Source organism: Netta rufina (genome assembly GCF_964035555.1).
Source record: "Netta rufina genome assembly, chromosome: 6".
Taxonomy (NCBI): domain Eukaryota; kingdom Metazoa; phylum Chordata; class Aves; order Anseriformes; family Anatidae; genus Netta; species Netta rufina.
The window spans coordinates 35,828,666-35,853,684 of NC_140129.1; the positions used below are offsets into that span (position 1 = coordinate 35,828,666).

Below are 25,019 nucleotides of genomic sequence, written 5' to 3' on the forward strand. Positions count from 1 at the left end.
GGGATCATATCAGAAAATGTGTTTCTAGCTCCCCTAGTGAGCTTTAAATCAACCAGGCCTCAGCAAATAAAATGTGGCATTGTGATTCCTTGCCAAATTGAAAATAAAATGGTAACTGACTAAAAATTAATTTGCAGAATAAGAAATTCTCTCAGTAGTTCAAGAAATAGTTCTGTTTGTATGATGCTTTATGATTTGATGGGCCATGTTTTGTATCCATTAATTTGAGGGCCTTGATTTAAATTTCTCTCAATATCTAGGGTGCAGTGGAAACAAAATGAAAGGTAAGCTCCTTGTGTCTGAGGGGAATGCCAGAAGCACTGCAGTTGTCCTTAAAGATTATTACCCCTAATGCCTACCAGAGCTGAGAGAGGGGTGGCATAATATACAGAGATATAAATTCTCTGAGGCAGAGCATAGAATTTTACAACCTAAGTGTAATAGGATGTATTGTGCCATCAGCAAAGGCTACAGAGTTTCATGTGATTAAAATAAAAAAAGGGGTCCAAGAATATGCCTTTAACTACCATTTTAGCTGCAATAATTTTTGTCTCTTGGCATTTATATTGGCCATCAAGAGGGAGGCAAGCTGTAAGATGTGCCGTAATAATAATAATATGAATAATAATTAATGCTGTCTCTACCCTCTTTCACTATACTTAATTTTTCATGTTTTCTTCTCAAAATAAAATATTCTCATGCCTGAAATCTCATATCTGTTTTCATGAGAACTTGGCAATTTATTCTGAAATTTTGTTAGTTTTGTGTTTTGGTAGAGACAGCTTTCATCAGTAAATTCCCATTAGGAGGACACTAATGGCTATAAAATCAGAGAAAGCTAATGAAAGAGAATTCCATAGGTAGTTAGGGCTTCTTTTTCCCATCTTATTATGTTCACTATCCTCTTTCAGAAAAAAACAGATCCCCTTGGGCTGGGAGTCACCAAAAATCTTTTTTTCCTTAACCGTCCGCATTATCCCTAAGTCCCCTAATCACTATGTTACAGTTAAGGATAAGAAGGGAAATTACCAATAAATGTCTTGCTGTTTGTGAAACACATACCACTGTCTTCAGGGAAAGCAGCAGCATCACGTCCTGATTGGAGAAGCTATGAAGAGCATTTTCTCCCCCTACCCAGCTACTGCCTTTGCTCCTCATCTATGAAATGTTCTTGTAAATGAGTGCAATTTCATACTGCCCGCTTTCTGCTCTCAAGATCTCATCGGAGAGTAATTCTGAAACTCAAAAAAGCAGTCAGCTGGTGTACTGTGACCTTATCCAAATTAAGGATTGAGGCGGTCCTCTTCATCAGTGGAGGATTAAACTTGTTGAATATAGCAAGACAGTATTTTATCCATAGGAGGCTCAGTTGTACATGTGTTCTTCAGCTATTGGACTAAATAGTAGCTATTCCAAAACCAAAGTGTTTCACAAGGTTAATCATAAAATGGTTAAAACAAATTGCACTTTTGGCAGCAGTTTGTATTTTCTTCAGGGCTGTGGTTCTTCCTCTGTTATCTCTAAGAGGTGTGTTATACACAAGTTAATCAGAGCCTGACTATAAAGGCAAGCAGGTTATTTGTGGGAGATAGAACAAAATTCTGCCTGAGACAGGAAAGTTGGATAGGTAAAATCTTCTAAATAGGCTAAAGCATAGGAGAGTTAAAGCATGTCAGCCTTGTATGCCATCCTTTTTCCTGTCTTAATCTGCCAGAAGTCTTATTCTGAGTGAATATGGGGGCTTGTTCCTCTTTAAAAGGCTTATTACTTGTTCTTTTTCTTTCTCTCATCACAGTTTCTAGGGCTCTTTTTAATTTCTGCCCAATTTCCTACTGGCTTAGTCCCTTTTTGAAGCAGCTTTCTGTTTGGTTCACATGCAGCCTGGCATTTCTGACTCTAAAGGTACCCTGTGGCGCTCAGCAAATATGAAAATCATCCAGTGTGAGATGGCAAGCCCAGAGCGATGTTCCCCTGGATTGTTCCCCATTATTATTTTTCTCAATCTGCCTTCATTTGCATTTAAATCTGTACTCTACATCCAGTATGTTTAAGAAACTTTGCTACTTCTTATTTTTGTATGCATGGTGGCTACTTTAGAAGTTTACTTCTGTCACATTTGAAGCAAAAATATAAATCAGAGCACTTAATCCAGTAATCCAGAACTGAATGTACACATTTGTCTCTCCAGAGTAGTGGTGTGTTCATGTCTAAGGTGTTGATATTATCCACTACAGATGGAAACAGTTTGCAAAATAAAGTTTTAAGAAGCACTCTGTTAAAACAAAAAGGTTTAAACACTTAGATCTAGAATAATTTGGCAGGAAAGAGGGAAAGCAATAAAAATTAGTGCACACCTCTGCTTGGGCAGGTGATTCCCTGAATGCACATGAAATACCTGCTGCTTTATGCAGAAGGATGAGCTCAGACAGGAGATTTAGGTGACAAACTGTTGGACAAGAAATACATATGTCTGGGAGGAAGGCAGTGTTGAAGACTATTATCCTCTGCAGTGATGATGTTCAACTAGAAATTCAGGAGGTGCAACTCTAGGGTGATTGCAGCTGAGTTCATGGGTGCTGCCCTGCATGGGGCAAGGCCATGCCTTGTCCCTGCTTGCCCTTCCCCAGGGCTCCCTGCACCATTCAGACGCTGCCAGGGGCTTGGGAAAATCTCCTCTAGCTTTAAGGGATTTCTAGAGGGATTTTGGTGTCAAAAAAGTTTTCCAGTAATTGAAAACCTGTGGGAAATTGATAAACGTTTTTAATTTGTTATTTGATATAAGTCTTAATTGCTATAATAATAGCCATGTGCTCAGTTTAGGTGAGTCTTCCTCCTCCAAATGTGGGCTATATAAGTCAGTTTACATTTCTTAGGACTGATCCCAAGGGAGCAACATCTGTTTTCATCTTTTGACTCTTCTCTTTCAGAGGTGTTCATGGCCATTTCAATGGTCAGCGCCCGTGGGCTTTGGCAGATGAGTGCATCGTGGACCTGATGGCTGATCTGGTTGGTAGGTGTGAACTACAAGAAAAACCTTTCTCTAGAAATGAAACAAACTTATTTTAAAATGGAAAGTCTTGATACTTTGCAAGCAGAACTTAATTCCTTTTTTTTTTGTGTTGGTGATTTTTCTGATTGCCTAGTACGTGGCATAACATTTTAAGTCTGTAAGTGATTTAGGAGATAAATGTAGGCAATAATATATGAGCATATGCATATCAAAAAACTAATTGCAGCAAAGGGTTTCTTGGAGCATCGTAAACCACTTGGTCTAACATGTGAAACCCTTTTAAAGGGCACTTGGCATTACAGATTCTCAGCCTCTCTCCTGGAAGTGAACCAATGAACTTTCCCTTTTGAAAAATGATTTCTACCTAGACATTTTCTGCTTTTCTTCCATTCTTCATCACTAAATCCAGCCTCATATTTGAGAACTGCTTATGTCAATGAAGCAGATAATTGGGGCAGGACCTGCTATTTGTAAGTTCCCATTACCCTCCTGTACTCCTTGAGGAGCCTGCATGCTGCAGGATGTGGGCAGTAAATGCAGCTGGTTATACTGGAGATTGAAATGTAGCCCTGGAGACTTCTCCTGGTGAGTTTGTCAGCCACAAAAGCAATTGCTTGAGTTTGAATGCAAATTTCCTCCATCACCTCTTGCTTTGACCTGTACGTAGTTGCTAAAATAATCTTTCATTGGGATTTCCTTCAGACTTCTCCCTATTAAAAGGGGAAGAGAAATGTTGCTGGCATAGACTCCAATAGACCCTTTTTCTTCCCAACCATTACAGCTGTTGTCAAGGCTAGGTTAGTAGATTCTAGTACGGTATGGCCAATGTTTCAATTTATCTCTTGAGGGTAACTGTCAATACTGACCATATAAACCATGTTATCATTTGTTCATTTATGCCTTCTGTAAGGAAAAATATTAGTTATGTTGACCTATTGTATATTAGATATTGTCTTGTGTAATTTTTCCTCCAGCTATAGACAAGTGTTCAATGAGAAGGGTGTGTGTTTTCTCCTTCAAGAAAAGCTAATAGATTCTGAACAGCAGGAAAGGCATTAAGGAATGTTTAATGGCAGGCTTATTTATAAATTTAACTACTAAAGCAAATGAAGGGAACATGTGCAAGCTTTCTGACTTCTCCATGAAGCTTCCTAACCAGTAGAGTATAGAAAATTATTATTGGACCAGAACAAATACAGGAAAATATATTTGGCCTATCTGTGATATAAATATTAATGTAACATAAATAGCGTAGCTACACTGAGCATCACTGTGTTGGGTGGAGCGATCCTATTTGCAGTATGAAATAAAGCCTAAAATGCAGCTCTGTTCTTCTGTCTTCCTGGGTTCTAATTTTGAAACTTGTTACCATAATACCTCGTATTCCTCAGGAGGTGAAGTGCTTTTTTTTTTTTTTTTTTTTTTTCTCTTTTTTGCCCTGTTCAAGGGTACTCAGTGCATTTATCTGGTACATATCACAGAATATAAAAATGTAAGAATTTAAAGGTAATCTGTCAAAATAGTGGGCACAGCTGATTTAGGGATTAGCTGATTTTCCTCTAGTCAGTCTTTTCTGGCAAGTAGATGTTTTTGTTCTAGTGGTGTAAAACTGGGAAGATGCGGACAGGTGGAGAAATGTGACTTGTCACACAACTGCCTTGATGAATAGTAAGGGTTTTTGGATTTGAAACCTTGAACTTAATTAACTGGAGGGCAGTTATGAACCCCTTGTTATCACCTTTCACTGCAACATTTCAGCGAATGTCTGCCATGGGTCTGATTGTGATACCTGCCACCCCACAGGGTAATGCTGTGGGCTGGGCACTGACCTCTTCCTACTGTCTCTGTCCATTTGGCCACAATTTTAGCTTAAATGTCACTGTGGAAAGCAGAGAGTCAGGCTTTTCCCTTTTACCATCTGACCTGCAGAGGCTGTATTATTTCAGTGCGTTTTGTTTCTATATTTACAGAAATATTTTGGATGTGAGGAGAGGGAAATGAGAACTTTGCTTAAATTTCACTGAATTTCTTGTCAGCCTCTCTATTTTTCTTTCCCCAATCCCATATGACACCAGTTTTTTATCAAATGGGTTAGACTACTCTGAACTTCTGACAACCCTGTTCATTTCAAAGTGATACATGTATTTTAGTTTTATATGAAAATGATGACTGAGGTCACCCTACCAATTAACCTATTTTAGTTTTAAAATGCTTTAGTGGAAAGCTTTTCATAGTCCTGTTTTCCTCAGCAATAAAGGGTATGTCAATATTATCAGTTTGGGTTTTGTTCTCCAGGCTTTTCTCAGGTTAGTCTAGTTAAAATATAAAATGTGTTTTGGGCTGAAATCTGGTCTTCAGATACTCACAGCAGCAGGTTTTTATTTAGATAGTACCCTTATAACTTTTTTCATGATCTACAGACAATATCCTTAAGAAGGGAAACCAATTAATGTTTCCCAAATAATAGATGCCTTATAATAAGTGGCATTCATATTTATATAACAGTGAAAAGAAAGAGAATAAATGTGAGGAAAATGTTTTTGCTAAAATGATATTTATTATGTACTGTCTTCCAGCAAGGTGTGATACCAAGTGTGCATGACTTGAGTGAATTCTGAATTGCCCTTTTTGGTGATTTTAATGTAAGAGTATAAACAGAATTTTACACTCTTTTTATTCAATATTTAATATGTTATGGAAGAAGAAGAATTGTCACTTCTCACTCAAAGTAGCAGTAAGCAAAAATTATTTGGTGAGATTTATTCGGGAGTCTGCTAAAGCCTATAAAATATCTCTGTCCATTTAATGGTTTATAGTGCTATAATACCTTGCTTATTAAATGCAGTCACATTTTCTTGTTCAATGAAAGTTACAGTAGTAAATATGTTGTGAAATGCAGAATCAAGGTCAGTGGAGGCCAAAGCTTTTCTCCACGCTCACACCAAGCAGCATAACGTGGTGCTGGTAATCTCAGCTGCTCCTACCAGACTTTATTAGAACATTACAACCTTGGCAGGATCACCTCCTGATGGAACAAGATTAACTGTATGGGTGCTGCTCCACAGTGTGCACAGGTCCCTGTTGAGGGAAGACTGAGTGCTGAGCAGATTTGTAGTGACTTTGATAAGGATCGTTTGAAATAACCAAACTCTCTTCTGAACTGGGACCCTTAGCCCTCTTTTGAATCACTTTACAAAATGCTTTTTACTTATTCTGGTATGGATCAGTGCAGTCAGAACGGAGAAGGATGGTAGTGTCTGCCTAACACAATCATAATAGTCTCTGAAGTTGTACTTTGCAAATGCTGCTTCCTTTTGTTAAAGAGGAGATTTATCAAGCAGAACATACAGGTTTTAGCCTGTCTTGGAGATACGGTATAAAGTTAGGAAATAAAGAAAGCAAACATAATTGTCTCCTGTGTGCTGGGTCTTTGAATATTGTAATAGGTTAATTGGATCATGGAAAGGTTGCTTTCTGAAACACAGTGCAGGTTATAAAGGATAACAGTTTTCCAATGACACGGATGAGGTTTGTTTTGTGGGCATGAAATTCAATAATGGAAGGCTTTTAATAAATATATAATTTACGGAAGACCAAGACTTACATGACAAATGTAGTGTCATATTTAATTTGGGATGCTAGCATGCAACCAAAAGTTGCATGATCTACAGATTAACCATTTGTTTTATATGGTAACAGTACAGTGGGCAAAGGATTGCTCATGCAGAATTTGCTGTGAAAGCCACAGATTTCATGGAAGGAGCAGAGGGAGAAATGAGAACAATACCATTTCTTGATGCTATCCTTTTTTTCAGCCTCAAGAGTTCCATAGAAATATTAAGACTGCAAATAACACTGTTTTGAGCTGCAATCACTCTCTAGCTGTCTTCTGTATCTGCAATAGAACAGCCACAAGGTGACCCCTTCCAGCAGCATGGAGCCTGCAAATACAATGCTATCAGAGGGAAGAAAAAGCAAAGGAGAGCAGTTTAAGCGAGGAGAAGAGCTTATTTTTCCTGCTGAAGAACTAAGTTCACTTATACTTCTTCCCACAAACTTGATGAAGTTCTGAGTGTCTGAAGGAGGGAAATTATTCAGGATACTTTTTATTCCTCGTGGCACATCCCCTGGACAGGTCCTTCAGAGTCCCTGACAGCAATTGACAAATCTTTGTCCAATACTAAATAGATTTCAGCAATACAAAGAAGGGCCACCGGATGCCTCAGTCAGAGTGGTTCTTGGCTTTTCCTGCGGTGGCAGAAGCGGAGGCCTGCCTGGCAAGGGTTTATGAAGAAACCCTTCACATTCACAGATTGCCACACTTTTGGGCTACATTTCCTTGTATTGTGTTCAGCCCATAATTATGTCTTTCTGGTGAAGTTATAACTCAGTGAAGCTACACTCCATAGGATATAATGTGGAAGTGTTTCTTGTGTTGGCATGGGGCCTTGTGTACCCTCTGAGGTCAGGACAGGAAAAATACAGGATACACCTCTCCCTTTCTGTGCCTCCCCTTCCTCTTTTTGCCCCAACAGCATGCTTTCTTTTCCTCTTTCCACATCTCAAGGATGCTGCTGCCCTCCCTGCCTGCACACACTTCATCCCTCCCTGGCTACAACCTCTTTCCACCTACAGCAGATTCCACTGACAGGCGGTGACTGCAGCAACAGCACACAAGCCCATCTTCCAGCTGAAGAGGACTCAACGCCCTGATTTGTCAGGGGTGAATTACTGCTTTTCAGCAACAGACATCAGGCAAAATGGAAAGAAATAAGGATTGATTTTTCTCCATATCTCAGTGCAGACTGCCCTGCCTTGCAGTCCCTCATCCTGCCTGAAACCTTTCACCAGTGGTTGATAAGGGTTTGAGAATTCGTTACTAAACGCTTTGTAATAACAACAATTAGTTGTTACTCCATTAGCTCTGTCTGTGATTAGCTGTAGCCAAAAGGCATCTGTTATTACCCTCCCTGGGGCTACATGGGTATGGCTTCTTGCTAAGCTGCCACATTAATAATGGCCTGATATATTCATAGGACATTTTTGCTAGTTGTTTTATTGAGGAAGAGGTTAAGTTTGACATCACTGTAACCGCTTACAACAGATGATTGTCTCAATATGTTTTCTTGCTTGCTTTACATATAAACTTATGACAAAAATAAGTCTGCGAGGCTTGCTTTACGTACAGACTTATGACCTGATTTTTGTCTGTGGTATTAATGATAATAAATCTGCTAGTGCTTTGCTGGGAAATGAAAATACTTCATTGTTTTTTGTTTTCTGTGGCTGACCTGAAGAGAAATATTTTCCCGCCAGTGTGGTGTAGTGAGTCAGACAAGAAATCTTTTTTCTTCACTGTGACACCTCAAAAGTTTACTTTCTAGTCTTTAGAGAGACATCAACTCAAAACATACCTTTGTTTTCTAAATGCATTACTAGATTTGAAATTGTAAAGAAAATCCCAGCTAGTATATATATTTTTCTTTATTTCAGGAGCCCAAAGACATGAAGTAGCCTTAATGAATGGGCTAACTGTTAATTTGCACCTCCAGATGGTATGTCTTTTACAATGTTTATTTGATGCTGTGTTGACAAGTTTTTCCTTCATTTGTGAATGGTGTTAACAAATATGCCTTTCCTTTATTTGTTAATGTAATCAAAATGTTTTGTAGGGACTTCACAAAGAAAGCACTATTAAAAAACAAACAAACACATCTTTTCTTAAGCCTTGGGACTTGTATCTTGAACAATACAATGTGTCAGACTTCAGAGAGGATACCTTATTTAACATTACTTTCTAAATAGTTGCTCAACTATGGATTCTACATCAAATTTCAGAGCTTGAGAAACAGAAGTTTAGTTCTTATAAATTTAAAACAGGTATTTGAGTTCTGTTTATATAACCACAAAATGTCACAAAAATCTGTTTGGTTTTATGAAATAGTTGCCTTAGATGTGATTTCACTATGAACAGGTCTCTTGATGGTTATATAAAACTGTCCATGGTTCTCCAGTGCTACCAAAGTCTTAGTTCAACAGAATGAATATGAGATGGTTCATGCAAAAAAAAAAAAAAAAAAAAAAGAAATCTATCCTAACTAAGATAGATTTCCTATCCTAAGAAGGCCTAGTCTTCTGTAACAGGTCTCTGACCTTTCTCAAATTAAGACACGAGGCAGGGCAGGATGCAGCTAATTAGCCTGGCTACTTTGCTCTGAATTAGGTGCAATGCAGCCAGACTTGTGCCACATGTGAGCAGCAGCCCATGCTGAGCTTGGTCTAATTTCTTCTACACCAATGTTGTGAATAGGAGGGCTCCTAAATAGTCTTCTACTCTTCTTGGCATGGTGACAAGCCCAACAGCTTCCACACCAGGAGATGAGTAGGCAAGGCCATTCACCTACAGGTGTTGAAATGGATGAGAACAAGGTCTTTGCAGAAGGCTTTGTCCTTTGGTCTGGCTTATTTCAGAGGGAATGACTTGATAACTGACATTTTAGGGCAGGGGTGGAAATTCAGTTCTTCCATGCTGTTTGCATGCTTCAGCTTGGGAGAGATGGAGTAGGGTGAAATCCTGACTTCCATGGCCACAGTGAAGCTTTGACACTGATTCTTGTAAACGCAAATTTTCACTGTTGGATTTATAAGCCCTTTGTTATGAATCTATGAAATAGAGTATTATAACACTTTCCTACTTTGATGAATGTTATATGGACAAAGAAATATTTGTGATTTCTGGGGTACTCTCAGTAGTCTGCATGAAAGTAAAACAGTCTTTATTAAGTTACATACTGGGAACATCTCTCTCATCTCTGCTTTACGTACATTCAACATATCTTTTTTTCTGTTTCTAACAGCTATCTTTCTTTAAACCTACTCCAAGACGCTATAAAATTCTTCTAGAAGCCAGAGCCTTTCCCTCTGACCATGTAAGAAATTAATATTTCACCATATTTGTATTATTAATCATATTTTTCCAAAGAATATCAGTAGCTTGATTTGAATATTTATTAGCTCATCTTGTCCAAGTAACGTTACAATAAAAAAATCTGTCAGAAGCTTTTGAGCTCAGCATATTTTACAGATTGTAGCTTTACTCCTTTTGTTCAAATAAAAAATGTTACAAGAGGAAAAGATTGAATGGGCACATTGATTTATTAGACTTTTTTAAAGACATTGAGCAAACTACTGACCTAAATCAACTGAAGTTGTAAATGTTTTATTAATTCTTGTTGCTGTTTTACTTTATGAAACCAAATCAATACAAACTCACAACATTAACACTTATATATCCCCAGACAGAGATGGAAATACTTGTTCTTAGCACTTTAGATTACTAGTTCAAATATAATTTGTCTGCTATAAAATAAGAGACAATAGTCCGTGCATCACAGCATAGAAGAAATTAATCTTTGGGTTTGTGGCCCACTGCTGCTTTATCATCAACTCCGTAAACTCATAGAAATTGATAACAAATTTAATCTCTAAGGTGTAATAGAAACAACTCAAACTACTAACAAGTTTATTTGTAATAAAGGAGGCAGCACAGATGTGTGAACTCAAAATTGCCTTTATTCTAAATAATGCTCATGCTAATCATGCATTTGTTCCAGGTGCACTTGTACATTTGGACTCCATCTAAAATTTCTATGACACTTTAGTAATACCCCGCGCAACTAATACTGTTTTGGTTCCTGTCAAGCAATTTTGAACTATCTAATAGTATTACTCAATGATTTTTATGCCATCTCCCAAACTATTATTTATTGATAAAATCAGTGGGTAAGAGTTTGAAAATAACCTTAGAGTTGAGAGCTCGTTTCCTCCCAGCTGTGCAGCAAATCTAAGATGTGAGGATAGCGTGGGCCAGCATATATGTACCTACCAAACCTCATTTGCACAAACAGCAGTGCATATGTAACATCCTAGGATTTAGCATGTGCTACCAAGCAATGTGCAGACCAAGGACCTATAGGTTGTGCTGCTGTGTTCTCACCTTGGCCTTTATCTGTGCAGGCTTTGCTTGCTGGTGTGTGGTAAAGCACATCCTCTACCACATTTCCACTCTCTTTCTGCTCCATGAGCTCATCCTATAGGATTTAGGATTTGACTTTATCCTTGCTGTCTGCTGTGAATTACATTCTGATGTTTTTCAAACCAAAGGAAATCTAGAATGTTTTTGAAGGAGTCGGATTATGCTTTCAAGCATTAATTTTAGTGAAAGGCAGGCATCAGAATCCCTTTTCTGAAGTTCTGCTGTGCTTGGCAGTTTTTTTCTTTTTGTTGTCTTATGTAATTACACTAATGTGCTGTGCATGAAAATCTCTTGCAGTATGCTGTTGAGTCCCAGCTTCGACTTCATGGACTTGATGTGGAGAAATGCATGCTCATGATGCAGCCACGAGAGGTTGGTGAGACATAAGTCAGCTCTCCTCACTAATAGAAGTGTATTTCATATGAGAGTAGTCATATATTCCCAAGTATTCTAGTGTCTGATTGCAGAAGCTGTAGTCTATTTCTTCACAACACTTAAACACTTACTTAGACAGACTTACGCAAGCCTTACCTAAATTTAAATTAGGTAGAACTTGAATTGCATATTCTGTTTCTGGGTATGGTTTTTTTTTAGTATTAGAGGCCATTTTATAACTGTCTGGTTCAACTAGCATGTTTACTTTAAAAAATGTTACTTTCCCTATTTTTCCTGTTTGTGAAAAGCTGACAGTATCCTGAGAGAACTGTAAAAGTATAGCAGTTCATTGAGAAGTCTCAATGTCCTTTTAGTGTCCTAAGGTAAAAGATTGCCATAACATGAACAGCATTGTGTCTTTATCAGCACAGAACAAGGAAAAGGTCTGCTTTGAGTAATATGCAATTCAGATTAATTTGAAAGATTGCCTTGCTTCACTTTTTGCGGTATTAAGAACTTTGCCACCTAACTATAAACTGATGGTGACCTTTTGCTTCTGAAATCTGAGTCATCTTGTGAGTAAAAAGCCCATTCCTGAATGCTTGATAGATTTGCAAAGATTGTTGGGATAATAACAGTTGCAATACTTGCAATTCAACAGTCTTGTCCAAGCTCTTTTCAGTAACAAGTCTAATTTAATTCTAGGTTTTCACTGCCTAATTGATCCCTAGGTGGTGGTATGTTTTACATGATCCCTTGCTAGGAGGATGGGGCAGTAACTTTCCTGTAAAGAATCAAGAATGATTTTTTTTTGGTTGAAGTTCCTCTATATTTAATGACCCCAGGTTTGGGGATTTTTGTACTTTTGATGATTTGAGACTTATTGTTTTTGAAATATAAATATGGCAGGTTTATAATAGCTTCCTGTGGGATATGAAGTTTATCAGAAAAGTACAGAGTGAAACTGATAGACAACTTTTAAGCCTCGCGAGTGTCACAAATTTCAGATGCCACATAAAAATCATTATATATGCTGTTTTTCACTGTAAATTAAATCTGTCTGAAATATTAAAGAGTATGAAGCATGCTAGAATATGAAGTGAAGAGACATTTTAAAACTGGTACCTTCAAGATAAGTTTGCTAATGATTTTTTTTGAAGTAACTTACTCGTAGGCTACTTCATTGCTCTACCTTTGTATATCATTACCATGATAAGGATTTGCTTTTGATCTCCTTATGCAAGCAGCATGGCTCATGGTAAAATATAGATTATGAAATAAGAAATGACAGTTTCATTACTGCCAGAGCTGATGTAAAATGTGAGCTTTAACTTTGTTTTAGGGGGAGGAGACCTTGAGGATTGAAGACATCCTTTCTATAATTGAGAAGGAAGGGGACTCTATTGCTGTTGTTCTGTTCAGTGGGGTGCAGTACTACACGGGCCAGCTGTTTGACATCCCCAGGATTACAAAGGCTGGCCAAGAAAAGGTAGGATTGCTCCAAACCCATCCTTTAAAAAAAAAAAAAAAAAAAAATAGATCAATTTTCCTTGTGAAATGTTTTAAATTTCCACTTTTTGTGGAACAAAACAGCATAGGTGGAAACCTCAGGGGCTGTGATAAAAAGTAAAAGCATGCTGTGCACAAATCCTCTGGGGACTGTGCACTGCATGAAGGAAGAGGGCTGCAAGAGCAATCTCACAGGTGGGACTTAAGGTATGTGGAGAAATTATTCATGACTATTGACTTCTACCAGGCTTTCATGTGAAGATAGAATTTCAAGAAGTTCAATGGAGAAGAGGGAGGAGGTAATCAGAGACCCAATCTTTAAAGGTTTATTTGTGCTAGATTTCCACTCTTTGGCAAACTTTCATGGTTTTCCTCCTTTCCTGTGGTGTTTGCCCCCAGTGAGCAGGGAGGTGAGCTCCCACACAGCCAGTGATGCTCTGATTCAATGGATAAGTTTTCAGAAAACAAGCACTACATGAAGCACATCAATGCCACAAGATGGCTGTGTTTAAGTGATGACTCAGCCGTAGGAACTTGCAGACAGTGTGCTCTATGGGCATAGCTGTAAAACGTCTTTAACCATCTCAATTGCCTCAGGAATCCAAGAGAAAATAGTTTTTAATTAAGTCTTCTTATCAACTGGAGGTCACCAGACTTTCTGTAGGGGCAGCCTCTTACTGGATGTACCTTATCTAATATAAACCACTCAAGGAAAAACTTATAGTATCACTGGGATTTTGCAAACCAGTTAACAATTTATATTTGATATTTATCTGTTTGGGGAGTTTCCTGGCTCATATCAGGGTATACATCTTCTGTTGGTGTAGGTTTGGTAGTGGAAATTTTTCTGTATATAAAAAGTTCTCACTGAGCAGCACAGGTGACAAAACTGGTCCCAAACAGTACAAAATGATACCAACTTCTTGACACAGATGAAGAAAGCCAAGGAAGAAAGAAAGGAGAGGAATTTGCTGCAGAGGTGAAAGGGTCTGTGCATTTGCCCCATGTAGCTCTAAACAACAACATGGTGTCTTTCTTTCCAGTACATTTATTGCTAACAAGTAGTCAGAATGCTAGGCTGTACATTTGATGAAAAGGAAGATAGGTGATTAATAGGATGATGCCAGTCAGTGCTGTGCTCAGTCATGCTCCTGGTGGCATCAGAACTTTTGTTCAGCCACCAACATCTGTTTGTGTACTGCTTCTTCCACAACTCCCCACTGCGAAGGGTCTAAAAAGTGACTGAAATCTTTCTCCTCTACTGTAAATTTGAACAATCTGGAAAAAAAACTATCACTTTATCTCCTCTCTTAAAGACACTCACCGCACTGTGAGACACATGATCCAAGAGCTGTAGCTTCACTGAAGTCTATAAATGAACCCAGAGTGGCCAAGATCATGTATTCCATGGGAAAAAATAGTCACCAAGAGTTCATTATATGGAACAAAAATGTATTTGATTGTCATTTGAGAAAATAACCAAGACTTGTTTTAGAGCTAAAAATTTCCATAGGGCAATGCAAATAAAAATGTTAACTCATGCAGGAGGGAGCATGGGCTGCGGAGTCCCCATGAATGCCTTCTCATGGATGTAGACACAAATTTTACACACCTATACAGAAACTGTATCATACCATAGAGGAGAGCCATTTCAGACAGCAGATCAGTTCCCCAGCAGGCCCAGATAGATGTCAAATGCCCATCTCCACCTGTGTGCCTTTTTTAGAAGCACCATGGGATGCAAGCAAATCTCCTCTTTCAGAGATTAAGAAAGTATTCAAGAAAGGAAGAGAAAGGAATAAAGTATTTTATTTAACTGGTTTGTGGTTAGTGCATGTAGGACTAGGATCCAGGTAAATTCATGACCCGAAATGTTGGAAGTATATTTAAAGAAAAGTAATTCAGCTTTGAAGAAGTGCTTGAGTGCCCAGAGAGCCTTAAAAGCATGAGGCAACCCTGTTTTTACCCCACTGTCAGATACACTTAGCTCAACATCCTTATGAATTCTACTTTCTGGGTTAAGTGATATTTGTTTACACAGAACTACTATATAGCATACTGTTACATCACATTTAAAAACAATCTTCATATTGCAAATATTTACTTGAGCAGCTATTAAATCAGCAATTCATGAAAAGTTTGTTGTGTTAATAGCAGTGGGAGGTTTTCCTGTATCCTGCTGCTTCTTGGTCTTGGATTCTGGTTACAAAAGAGCAAAGTGTTGGGTCTTCATAAGCAATTGGCTCTTCTGTTCCGTTATGAAATATTATTATTTTTGATTATGGAGAAGTTTTGATGAACTGTTGTACAGTCTTCAAGAAGTGAGGTGCAAAGGGAGCAGGTATAGTTAATATCTCTAAGGAAATATTACCTGATTTTTTTGTTTTATTTTGTGAAAAGTTTTGCTGTACATCCAAATGAACCCTGTGTTTGGAGTGCAATGGTAGGAAAATTCTGGCTGTCTTAATGCTGACACTTCAGCTGTGTCTTACCAGACCAGAGCAAGGACAGCTCAATTCCTCGCAGTCTACAGTTGTCAGTGAGCTGTCCTGGAAGCAAGGAGTACCTTGGTCCCTTACTGATGATTGTTCCTTAGTCCTTCTGTGTAAATATAGGCACTTATGTTACTTCTAGCAATGGTAATCAGCACAGATCTTGCCTATGTGTGGTGGTAAGCATAATGATACTGGGATTTCATACATCTTGAGCAGATCCCAGGTGAGCAGCTATTTTTTAAGGTCTGCTTGGAGCAGATCTTTGTTTTTTTTTTCCTCTCCCCTGCCCCAGTATGGACTAATTAGGGAATGTTTTGAGCATTTAGGATCCAGTGCTCTTCCTCAGTGGAGACAGTGTAGTTTGTGCAGATGTTTCGCTCTTCAAAAGCTAACTTGATGGCTGAAGGGGAAATCCAGATGCCATGCAGCAGACTGAGAAGAGCTAGCTGCATGGGGGTTTAATTTGTCTGACATCCAGTCCTGTTTCTGTCTTGAGGCTGACAAGCTTTCAGGACACTGTGTGAGCTTGAAGACCACATCTCCTTCTAGAGCTTCTGGACGTGATGAAACCACCAGTGGTTAAAATGACTCTTATGCACAATCTATTAATACAGAATGGCTGAAGTTCTTGAATTTACATTACAAGAGGGATATGCCTGAGAAGTCATATTCACAGGAAAAAAAATACAAGGCTGGTGATGAAGGGTAGTGAATGGCCCCATGCTCCTGAGCAGAAGAAACTAGTCTGGGAAAAGCTGACAAGCAAGAAGCTGACAAGGGGACAGTGCAAATAGAAGTGTCATTTGAGGAGGAAAAAATTTGCTAGTCAACCAGTGTAGCAGAGAGGAAAGTCCTGCACAGGTGGTCTTAATTGTAACCTACAATGGAAATAAAATTCTGCAATGCTGTACACTGTCAGGGTTTGGCTAGAAGTCTGAGCTGCGAGCTCTGGAGGTCTGGAAAATGTCCTAGGATTCTTGAGGTCAATCATTTATGAATTAAGTTACTGATTTCCTTTTACATTTTTTAAGCCAATTTCCTAAGTTCTCTATGTATGTTAAGATTCCTTCCAGAGTGAAAGCTCTGCACATAGACAGCTTCATTAAGTCATTAAATATTAAATGAACTAAATTAAGCTTGAAAAATTACCTCAGGCTATTTTTCCATCTTAGGTCTCTCAGATAAATCAAAATTACAGTGTATTGTGTGAGAGACTCATCAGCACGCTCAAGAGGATGTAACAGTTTTCCTTGTTTCATATTTTTGTGCTTGCTGGAGAGGATGGAGGGGGCTGAATCATTTTATTCTTCTGTCAGTGAAGAAATGGCTGGCTTCTAGGAGACTCTAACTCTCAAATACAATTTTCATTTCATAAGTTATATTGTACTTTCCACTGTCTCTGTACGTATGTAAAGTATTTTAATCTCTTGAGTCCCAGTAGGAAGAGCTTTAAGATCCTTCATCTTCATTTCTTTTCCTGCCTCTCTCTAAATGTCCCAGCTTTGCTTGTGTGAAGCTGTCATTTCTCTCCCTCTCTCCAAATGTCATTGTCCATGCTGAGTTGTTACCTGCTGGTTATCAGCAGCTACCCAAGACTCTTTGCAGAAATGACTTTTAGATATTAAAATAAAACAGAAGAGGCAGGAGAGAGCACATGTCCTCTTCTTTGCCCATAGCAGATGGAGAGCTCTGTTTTCCCCCAGCTTGGGGAAGCAGTGTTCCCACGCAGCCCCTGTTCTGTGTGGCTTGTGCAGGGAGAGCCGTTTCAGTTTGTTTTACTTTTTTCATGCAATCTGTGTGGCTAAACATTCGCTGTTCAGACAACTCGTGCCAGACGCCTTCCTGGGAAAGCAAAGCACTAACATCCTTTTGCAGATGATGACTTGAATAAAACACGAGTGGGCTTTTCTGTAGTGATGCGGAAAACCTGTCTGCACCAAAGATTTTCAGGCTCATTAAGTTTAACAGTGCTCTGTTGGATTTATCAAGTAATTTCAAAGCAGTGGGGAGCTGCTAAAATGTCTCAAATATATCCCCCGGGTGGCATGTTGGTGGCTGTCCTGTTTGAGGGCTCCAAGTGCATGGTGTTGGTGCAAGACAACCCTTGCCAGCCAGTGTCAAAGTCCTTCACTCCTACAACAAACCATTGTTTTTTGTTTGTTTTAATTTTGATAATGTGCTGCCAGATACATATGTTCTCCAAGACTTCTAATGCATTACAGTTTTCCTGTTTTCCATTGAATCCAGGGAATCTCTTGTATCAGTTTTCTAAAAAGTTTGTGTGGTACATATGTATGAAGGTAAATCTGGAAAACTGATGTGTTGAACCTAAGTTAGTGTCTTAAACTTTTTATTCAGTACCAGGTTGGCTTTAGTAGCTTATTTCTCTGAACCAAAGCCATTTCATCTCTGGATGTGAGCATTCCCATGGGCATCCACTGTGCTTCAGCTTCACCATTTCTGTTGATTTGTCTTAACTTGTTCCTCAGGGTCTCCATGAGGACAAAAACATAGAGGGTATGAAGGCTGGAATATTTATTTGAACTTTGGTTCTGTTTAATAGCAAATGTTTATATTGTGCAACTTCTACAGCAGAGAGTTTTCTTCCCATCACTTTGGGGAGTGAATTCTCAAGCAAACTTCACTAATGCTTCCACTAGAATTAGTGTCACATCTTAAAATGCTGCTTAATTCAAATTGTTAACTATCTTATATGGAAGATTGAATATACTGAAGTATTGTTTAAATAATTTAGCTCAGACTCCCTTCGTGCAAGAAACAGCAAGAGATTCTTTAAAAAAAAAAAATCAAAAAAAAATTATTTTATTATCAGATGCTGTTTTTTTCTGAAGCCTGGGCTCTCACTCTTATTCCTACCATGCTGTTTGCAAGCTGACTGTTTGTGATTTTAAAGCAAAATGCAAAATAACATTTTATTTGTAGTCCAGGCACAAAAGGCAGTTTCATTTCTCTGGCCTTAAATAAACAGCAAAGATATGAATACATTTTTAGTTTAAAAAATGCTGCCATCCAGTGGCAATCTTGTGTGTAAAACTGCTACTTTGTGATCTTTGCCTCTGTGGTGCTTAATTTTTTTAGTGCCCTGCACAAGGTGTGGCTATTAAAAAATGCATCACTTTTAATGGAGAAATGGCAATGTATCTTAAAATTTTAGGGACAAATACAAAAATCTTTAAAAGTCCATGTTTTGCATAGGATGTTGATGCTCAGAGTTTGGAAACGGGACAGGGGGAACCTTAAGCGTAAGTACAGAATAAAATTAAATGTTAATATATGAATAGCGTTGATATGCATATTACTTTTTTTTCTGGCTAGGACTTATAATGTAATACAATTTATTGAAATAATGTCTTCATTCTAAATACTTATTTCAAGTAATTCCACTTTACTGCATGAGAAAATCTTGGGAATCTAAATCATATGCAAGTGTCCTTGAAGACAAGGCCATGAAACGATTCATGATTCTAAACTTTAGTTATGGACTAGAAACCATGTTTCTAGTTATAATTAATAACAGATGGAGTCAATAACATACCTGACTAGAGAACAATGTGTACAGCTCTAAATATACTTTTTCGAAATAATTTTAGTAATGATTATCTTCGTAAGTAGCATATTAAATATCTCTTTCCTGCAGGGTTGCTTTGTTGGATTTGACCTGGCTCATGCTGTTGGGAACGTAGATCTTCATTTGCATGACTGGGGAGTAGATTTTGCCTTCTGGTGCTCCTACAAGGTAAAACAAACTCATTATTTGAGATTCTCTGGGGTCTCATTTATGTGATGGGTCACCAAACAGGTAAGATGAAAAGAGCTGAGCTGTTGATCGAGGCTTGGGCTGAATGTTGCTGGTTCAAGGAAAGAGATGGGCACTGGCTTTAGAAGTGGTTTTCTTACAAGAAGTTACAAAAGATAATAGTGGTAATTTTTTGTTTGACCTGTAAAGTAATGTGTGTATTAGTGGGTGGTTGAACATCTGCTGTGATAATCATACTGATCTGTGGTCACAGCCTTAAAGGCTCTCCTCTTACCACATGGAGAAAATCTTGTAGTTATGCCATTTTTATAAATGGCCCCTAAATATGAAAACATGTTTGTCTAAACACAATTTTAGATCATACAATATCTTTTTTTTTTCAATTTGTTTTGAGATTAAGAAACAATAGGCACTGTTTGGTGAATTGTTTGGCATATATATATCGTGATATAAGATTGCTTTAGCCTTTTTTCTGCTAGACTTCAAATATCATATGTAAACCAAGAATATTTGCAGAACTACTCTGTGAAAATCCATCTGCTTCTACCTACATTAACACTTTGAGACAGATGCTAAGATCTCCAGTTAGAAACAATGAGAAATATTGAAATTTGTCTGTTTTATAGAGCAGGGTGAGGGAAGAAAAGCTGTTACAGATAAAGAGCAAAAAAATGCTTATGTGATGATTTTTTTTTTTTTTTGCAGTATTTAAATTCTGGAGCAGGAGGCCTAGCTGCTGCCTACATTCATGAGAAGCATTCCCAGAGTATTAAACCAGCGTAAGTTTGTTTCTAAGCACATTCAAAAGGTGCTGTGAAAGTACGTAGCAGTCCTAGTCACAGACTAATTATATGTATGCATGTATATGCATATGTTTATATGGACAGATGCAGAAGAAATTCCTTGCTTCAAAGAAAACTCAGACTAATATTTGTTGCTGAGTTTTTGCCTTAGTGAAAATAGTAGTGCAAATTTAAATAACTTGGTTATCTAATTTTTGTTAGCTCAGAAGGGTTATTTTATGCTAACTTTGCTATATTTTGAAATTGTTAATGTATGTGCTCCCATCTTAAATAATTTCCTCCTTGAAGTCTATCTGTTCTAAACTAAGTATAATCATAAAAGAGAATGCTTATAATATTAAAAATAAGTAACCCAAATCATGTCTGCGAGACTGTTTAATGTAAAGAGAATACTTAACAACTTCCTTTAAAAATGGATTTTTTAAAATCATTGAAGTCTCTGGTTGGTGAACAAAATCAAAGACAATTTCAACTCTGTCTAATAGCTCTTTAATACTGGCATGTTTTCATTAAAATTATATCTACCAGTAAAGCTAGGAAGCATTAAGTGGAGATCTGTGTTCTCAAAGACTTCATAATCCATGAAAAGCTGTGCTGAGAACTGAGGTTAGCTGCATTAAAAACAACTACCTGTTATTTAGAATGTTATATGTCTGTACTCGATGTATATTAAGAACAGTAGGATTAGTACTTTTAATGCATTGACAAATGTAAACACATTCTGGCTGTAATCTTTGGAGAAATTGCTGGCACTTGCTTTTATTTTAGCTTGAGGAAGGCAAACTAAATCAGGTTTCAGAGAGAAATAATATTATAATAAGCAGCTTCACTGCACTATTTGCTGGTTTCAGACTGTCTAGACTCCCAGGAGATAACAGAATAACGCTGATAAGTTCTTCTCAGTCACCCATAACAGAAAACTCATTAGGATGACATATGACCTGCTGTGAGCCGATTCAATACTCACATGTGAATGCTGGCAAAATATTCCAAATACATGGATATTTCTTCTGGAAAGGTATCTGCCACTTGCCCCTTAGGTGCAGCAGTTGGTCTTATGGCCAAACCTCTGGGTCATGGCTGTGGGGAACAGGGAAGATGCTGGGCAGTGGGGAAAAAAAGAGGGCCAGCCAGAAATCACAGAATGATTAATAAGAGGAATGAAAAAGAAACTCAAGGACTTTGAGTATTTCTTTCCCCTTGATGAAATTTTGAAACTTTAGTGAGGGCACTAGCTTGGTATTTTAGGTAAGGGCTTAAATTAGTTTTTCCTGAACTTGCTTCTTCATACATAGTCATTAACTTGTGCATTGAATCTGGATGCTGAATGTCTTAAATACAAATGCCTTTATGAAATAGTTTTGTTTTTCTTCAGCCAGGGACCCAATTAAGGATATATTTTCAAACTTCCTGCATAGACCCTTTGCATTATTTAATCATAGCTATTTCATATTTCCTGAGGTTTGATAATCGCTCATCAAATTGTTTATAGTTAATATGCCCTGTTTGCATGGCTTTTCTTTCTTTTCCACATCAACCAGCCATTTCAGGTCTCCAGATAAGACAGTGAGACAAAGGAGAATTTGTCTATGTCAAAGTATTCAATTTTATAGCTGATTTAAATGCAGAACAATTTGCTATATGTTGTACAATCAAATAGAGTGGAATTTAACTGCTCTGGAAGTTGCAGCATTTATGTTGTATCTGAAAAAACGTCTTTGGCTGTCTTCTGAATCAAGGATGACACCCAGTGGCCAAACTTCATTTAAAAACAGGAGCACCAAACACTGTTTCTTTGCATCCCAGCCCATATATAAGCAGCTAATTAAATTCCAGTCTGGTTGATAGCCTTTTGTCATATAAACCACCTGAAATATTGTTTTTAACTCACGATCAGTATTATGCAAGTCACTTTACCCACCTGTATAGATTTCTTTAATTTGTTTCATCCTTCATATTTTCTGCAAGTTATTGACTAGGTAGTTATTTTTATATTGGACTAATATATTGTATTTTAATATAAAAATGTATGTTATGACCATAATTCAGAGAGGCAAACCTGGAATGTCTGCCAAGTGCCTTTTCCTATTACTTTGCTGGGGCAAAAAGGACTTAGGTGCTTATTGAAAACTAAACAGCTTAATCCAATTTTTTTATTTAACAGCCTCAAGCCCAGCTACTGCCTTTCATCAAAGACACTTGGGATTTTTTTTTTTTTTTAAAGTTCTCTGATGTCCATAAATATGCTTTTTTCCCTCACGCCAAGTCTTGCTAATGTGAATATTGTAAGCAAATGGGTGTTTGTGCTGTAGCTATGCCCAGTTTTAGAAGCAGGGTTCCCCTCCACCTGCTCTCCACAGGTGCTGCTCCATCCAGAGCTCTGGCTACTTGAACTATAAAACACTCATTTTCTGTTTTTTTTTTTTTTTTTTTTTTTTTTGTTTGTTTTTTCTAATGCACCTAGAGCTGTGCATAGAGATATTAATTTATTAGCCTTATTGCTAGCAACTAGGGCCATTCCAGAACTGGTCTGTGCTCTGAGTCTCTATAGACTGAGAATGTGGCAGCCCCTGTGTTTTGTAGCTCTAAAACAAGTAACCCCAAACCAGCATTATGCAGCCATACCATGTGTTACTTCCCAACAGACAAAAATCAGCACAGATTCCACTTCAATTTATTTATGCACAAGCTCTTTTAAAACCAGAAAATCACCAGTAAGGAAAAAACAGCCCAAGAGTAAGCTTTGATCCGTAGGCCTGATGGCCAGAAGATGGAGGCTATGGACAGCACAAGCTCTTCTGCTCTCTTCTGTGTCACTGAAAACATCATCTTCCACTCTGGCTTAGCTAGGTATAGTCCTCTAATTCACTGCAAGGGCCATGGGTCTAAAAGTTACATGTTGTAACCATCCTAATTAATATCTGTACCTGAACATGTGGAGCAGTCCTTCACTAGTCCGCTATCTATCTTTCCACTGTAGTAAAACTGAATCAATCTGACATATAGAGGTCCCATATATCCCTATTCTCTCATGATCTCAGCTCCTTTGAAGTCTCTTTTAATACTCGAATAGCTTTTTTTTAATACCTGTTCTATATATCACAGTGCAATATATTCTTGGCTAATTGTGCTAGAGCAATTTCTCCCAGGGTGGAAACCTGGACAGAGCAGAGCTGTGAAAAACTACTGACATGCTTTGGCCAATGGCTGCAGATTGATCCTGTGCCACCAAATTTCCATGTAAATTCCTCTGTGTTACAGAGGGGAAACTTCCAAGAGACAGCACTAAGGTGACAGAGTAATAGTGAAAATCAGCTTGACTCAAGTTTTGGGTTCAAGAACAACCCTTTTTCTGCTGCTAAATTTCTCCATTTATTAAAAAAAAAAAAAAAAAAAAAAAAAAAGATTAAAGGTAATTAAAGGTATACAGTAATGTGAAAGGTTGTGAGCACCTAGGATCAATGTCACAGCAGAAGTCAGGTATTCATAGCAGTGTATCTGCAGCTGTAAATGCACAGTGAGTTTAACCCTGCTGTCAGCTGGCGTAAGGGATGATAGGGGACAAACTTACTGAGTCCTGCGATAGGAGAAGAAAAAAGTCCTAGCTGAATCCCTGTAAGAAAAAGTAAGGCACAATTTTAAAAGATGAAAGGGAAATAAATGTATGTAAAGCAGCCAGGAGAATAATAGATAAGCCTTGGCAGAGGATTAAATGAAAGTTGTACACAGTCTAGTGTTTAAAGTAAAAGGATTTATCAAAACTTAACTTTAACACAGACTAGAGCAGGTAGAGTTTAAAAATAAGAAGTTTTGATGTGAAGAAGTGCTGCGTGTGCAGGAAGCAGCTGATGTCCAAATAGCATGTTAGCTTTTGCTATAGGATAAAAAAAAATGTTATCAAAGAAAAAACAAAGGTAACGATTTCATAGTGGCTTGGAGGACAAGGTATCTTCAGACAAATTCTTCATACACCGAGGTGAGATGTCAATTTCTATTAGACCACTTTTCTTTTGGACTTCGTGGTCCCAATGAAAATGCCAGAGCACAAATGGCTTCTTTACTGAGACCTGCATGTGTCTTTGGTACGTGAACTTTTGCACTTGTGTGAGGAAAAAGAAGTAAAGCTGCCCTTGGTTAAAATGTTCCTAGGTATAATAGACTGAGATGGGCCAATTCTCAATGACCCTTGGAGTCTATCGATCTGACTGTTTTAGTATTGAACAGAGCACCCTGGCCTGGCCAAGAAGAGGATCTGGAGAAGCAATATTGAAACTTCCAGGAAGCTGTACAGAATGCAGCAAGGTGGAAAGTCAGTGGTCACAGAAGAAAGTGTATATGCTGCTGTGTGCAGGTTTGTCACTGGTCCCAGTGCACTCAAATTGTGGAGTAATGTATAGGCAAGCTATTCGTGGAGCGTAACATGTCCCTGGAGTGCATAAAGTATCCTGTATTAAGGTAGAAATGAACTGTTTCTTTGCCAGGGAGATGAGAGCAATTTAGCTCCTTGAGCTAATTTAGAAACCAAAAGTTAAAATCTCCCTTGGGAAAAGACTGTTTAGGAATAAAGGCATTGGCTAATTAGGCTTAATTGCATTGTCTTGGGACAAGTGATTTATTAGGCCAATCTAGACCCATGATGGGCCTGCAGGGGTGTGTTCTTGGATTCACCAACTGAATGGCAAATATCCAAGAGCATTTTTTAACTTTGGAATGAGTCTTTGGGACAAAAAGAGAGGTTAATGTTCATTCACATCTATTTCCATTTTCATCTTTCCAGCTCTGTACGTCCTTTTATGTTGTTTTCATGATTGTCTCCTTGTTCTTTGTCAAACATTTCTCTCTATCTTCCTTCAAATCCTCCCTTGTAATTAAGCTGCATCTTCAAGCAGCCTTGCTTCCTTTCTCATTATTCATAATCTTCTCACTCTCCTCCCTGAAGGTGTTCCATTATGTTGTCATCTTTGTCTTGGGCGGATTTTAAGATCTGTGAGAGAGGAGCTCTCCCCCTTGTAAA

General features: G+C 38.0%; 1 protein-coding gene across 1 annotated transcript in view; it reads left to right on the forward strand.

Moving 5' to 3' along the window:
* KYNU (kynureninase) overlaps positions 1–25,019 on the forward strand; it is a gene marked incomplete at its 3' end in the record, with an annotated part of 57,078 nt that overhangs the window by 13,381 nt on the left and 18,678 nt on the right. Inside the window, 7 exon segments of the mRNA XM_084289001.1 lie at positions 2,928–3,010; positions 8,504–8,565; positions 9,868–9,939; positions 11,343–11,417; positions 12,763–12,909; positions 19,083–19,181; positions 19,908–19,981. Of these exon segments, the coding sequence (XP_084145127.1) occupies positions 2,928–3,010; positions 8,504–8,565; positions 9,868–9,939; positions 11,343–11,417; positions 12,763–12,909; positions 19,083–19,181; positions 19,908–19,981 (612 nt within the window).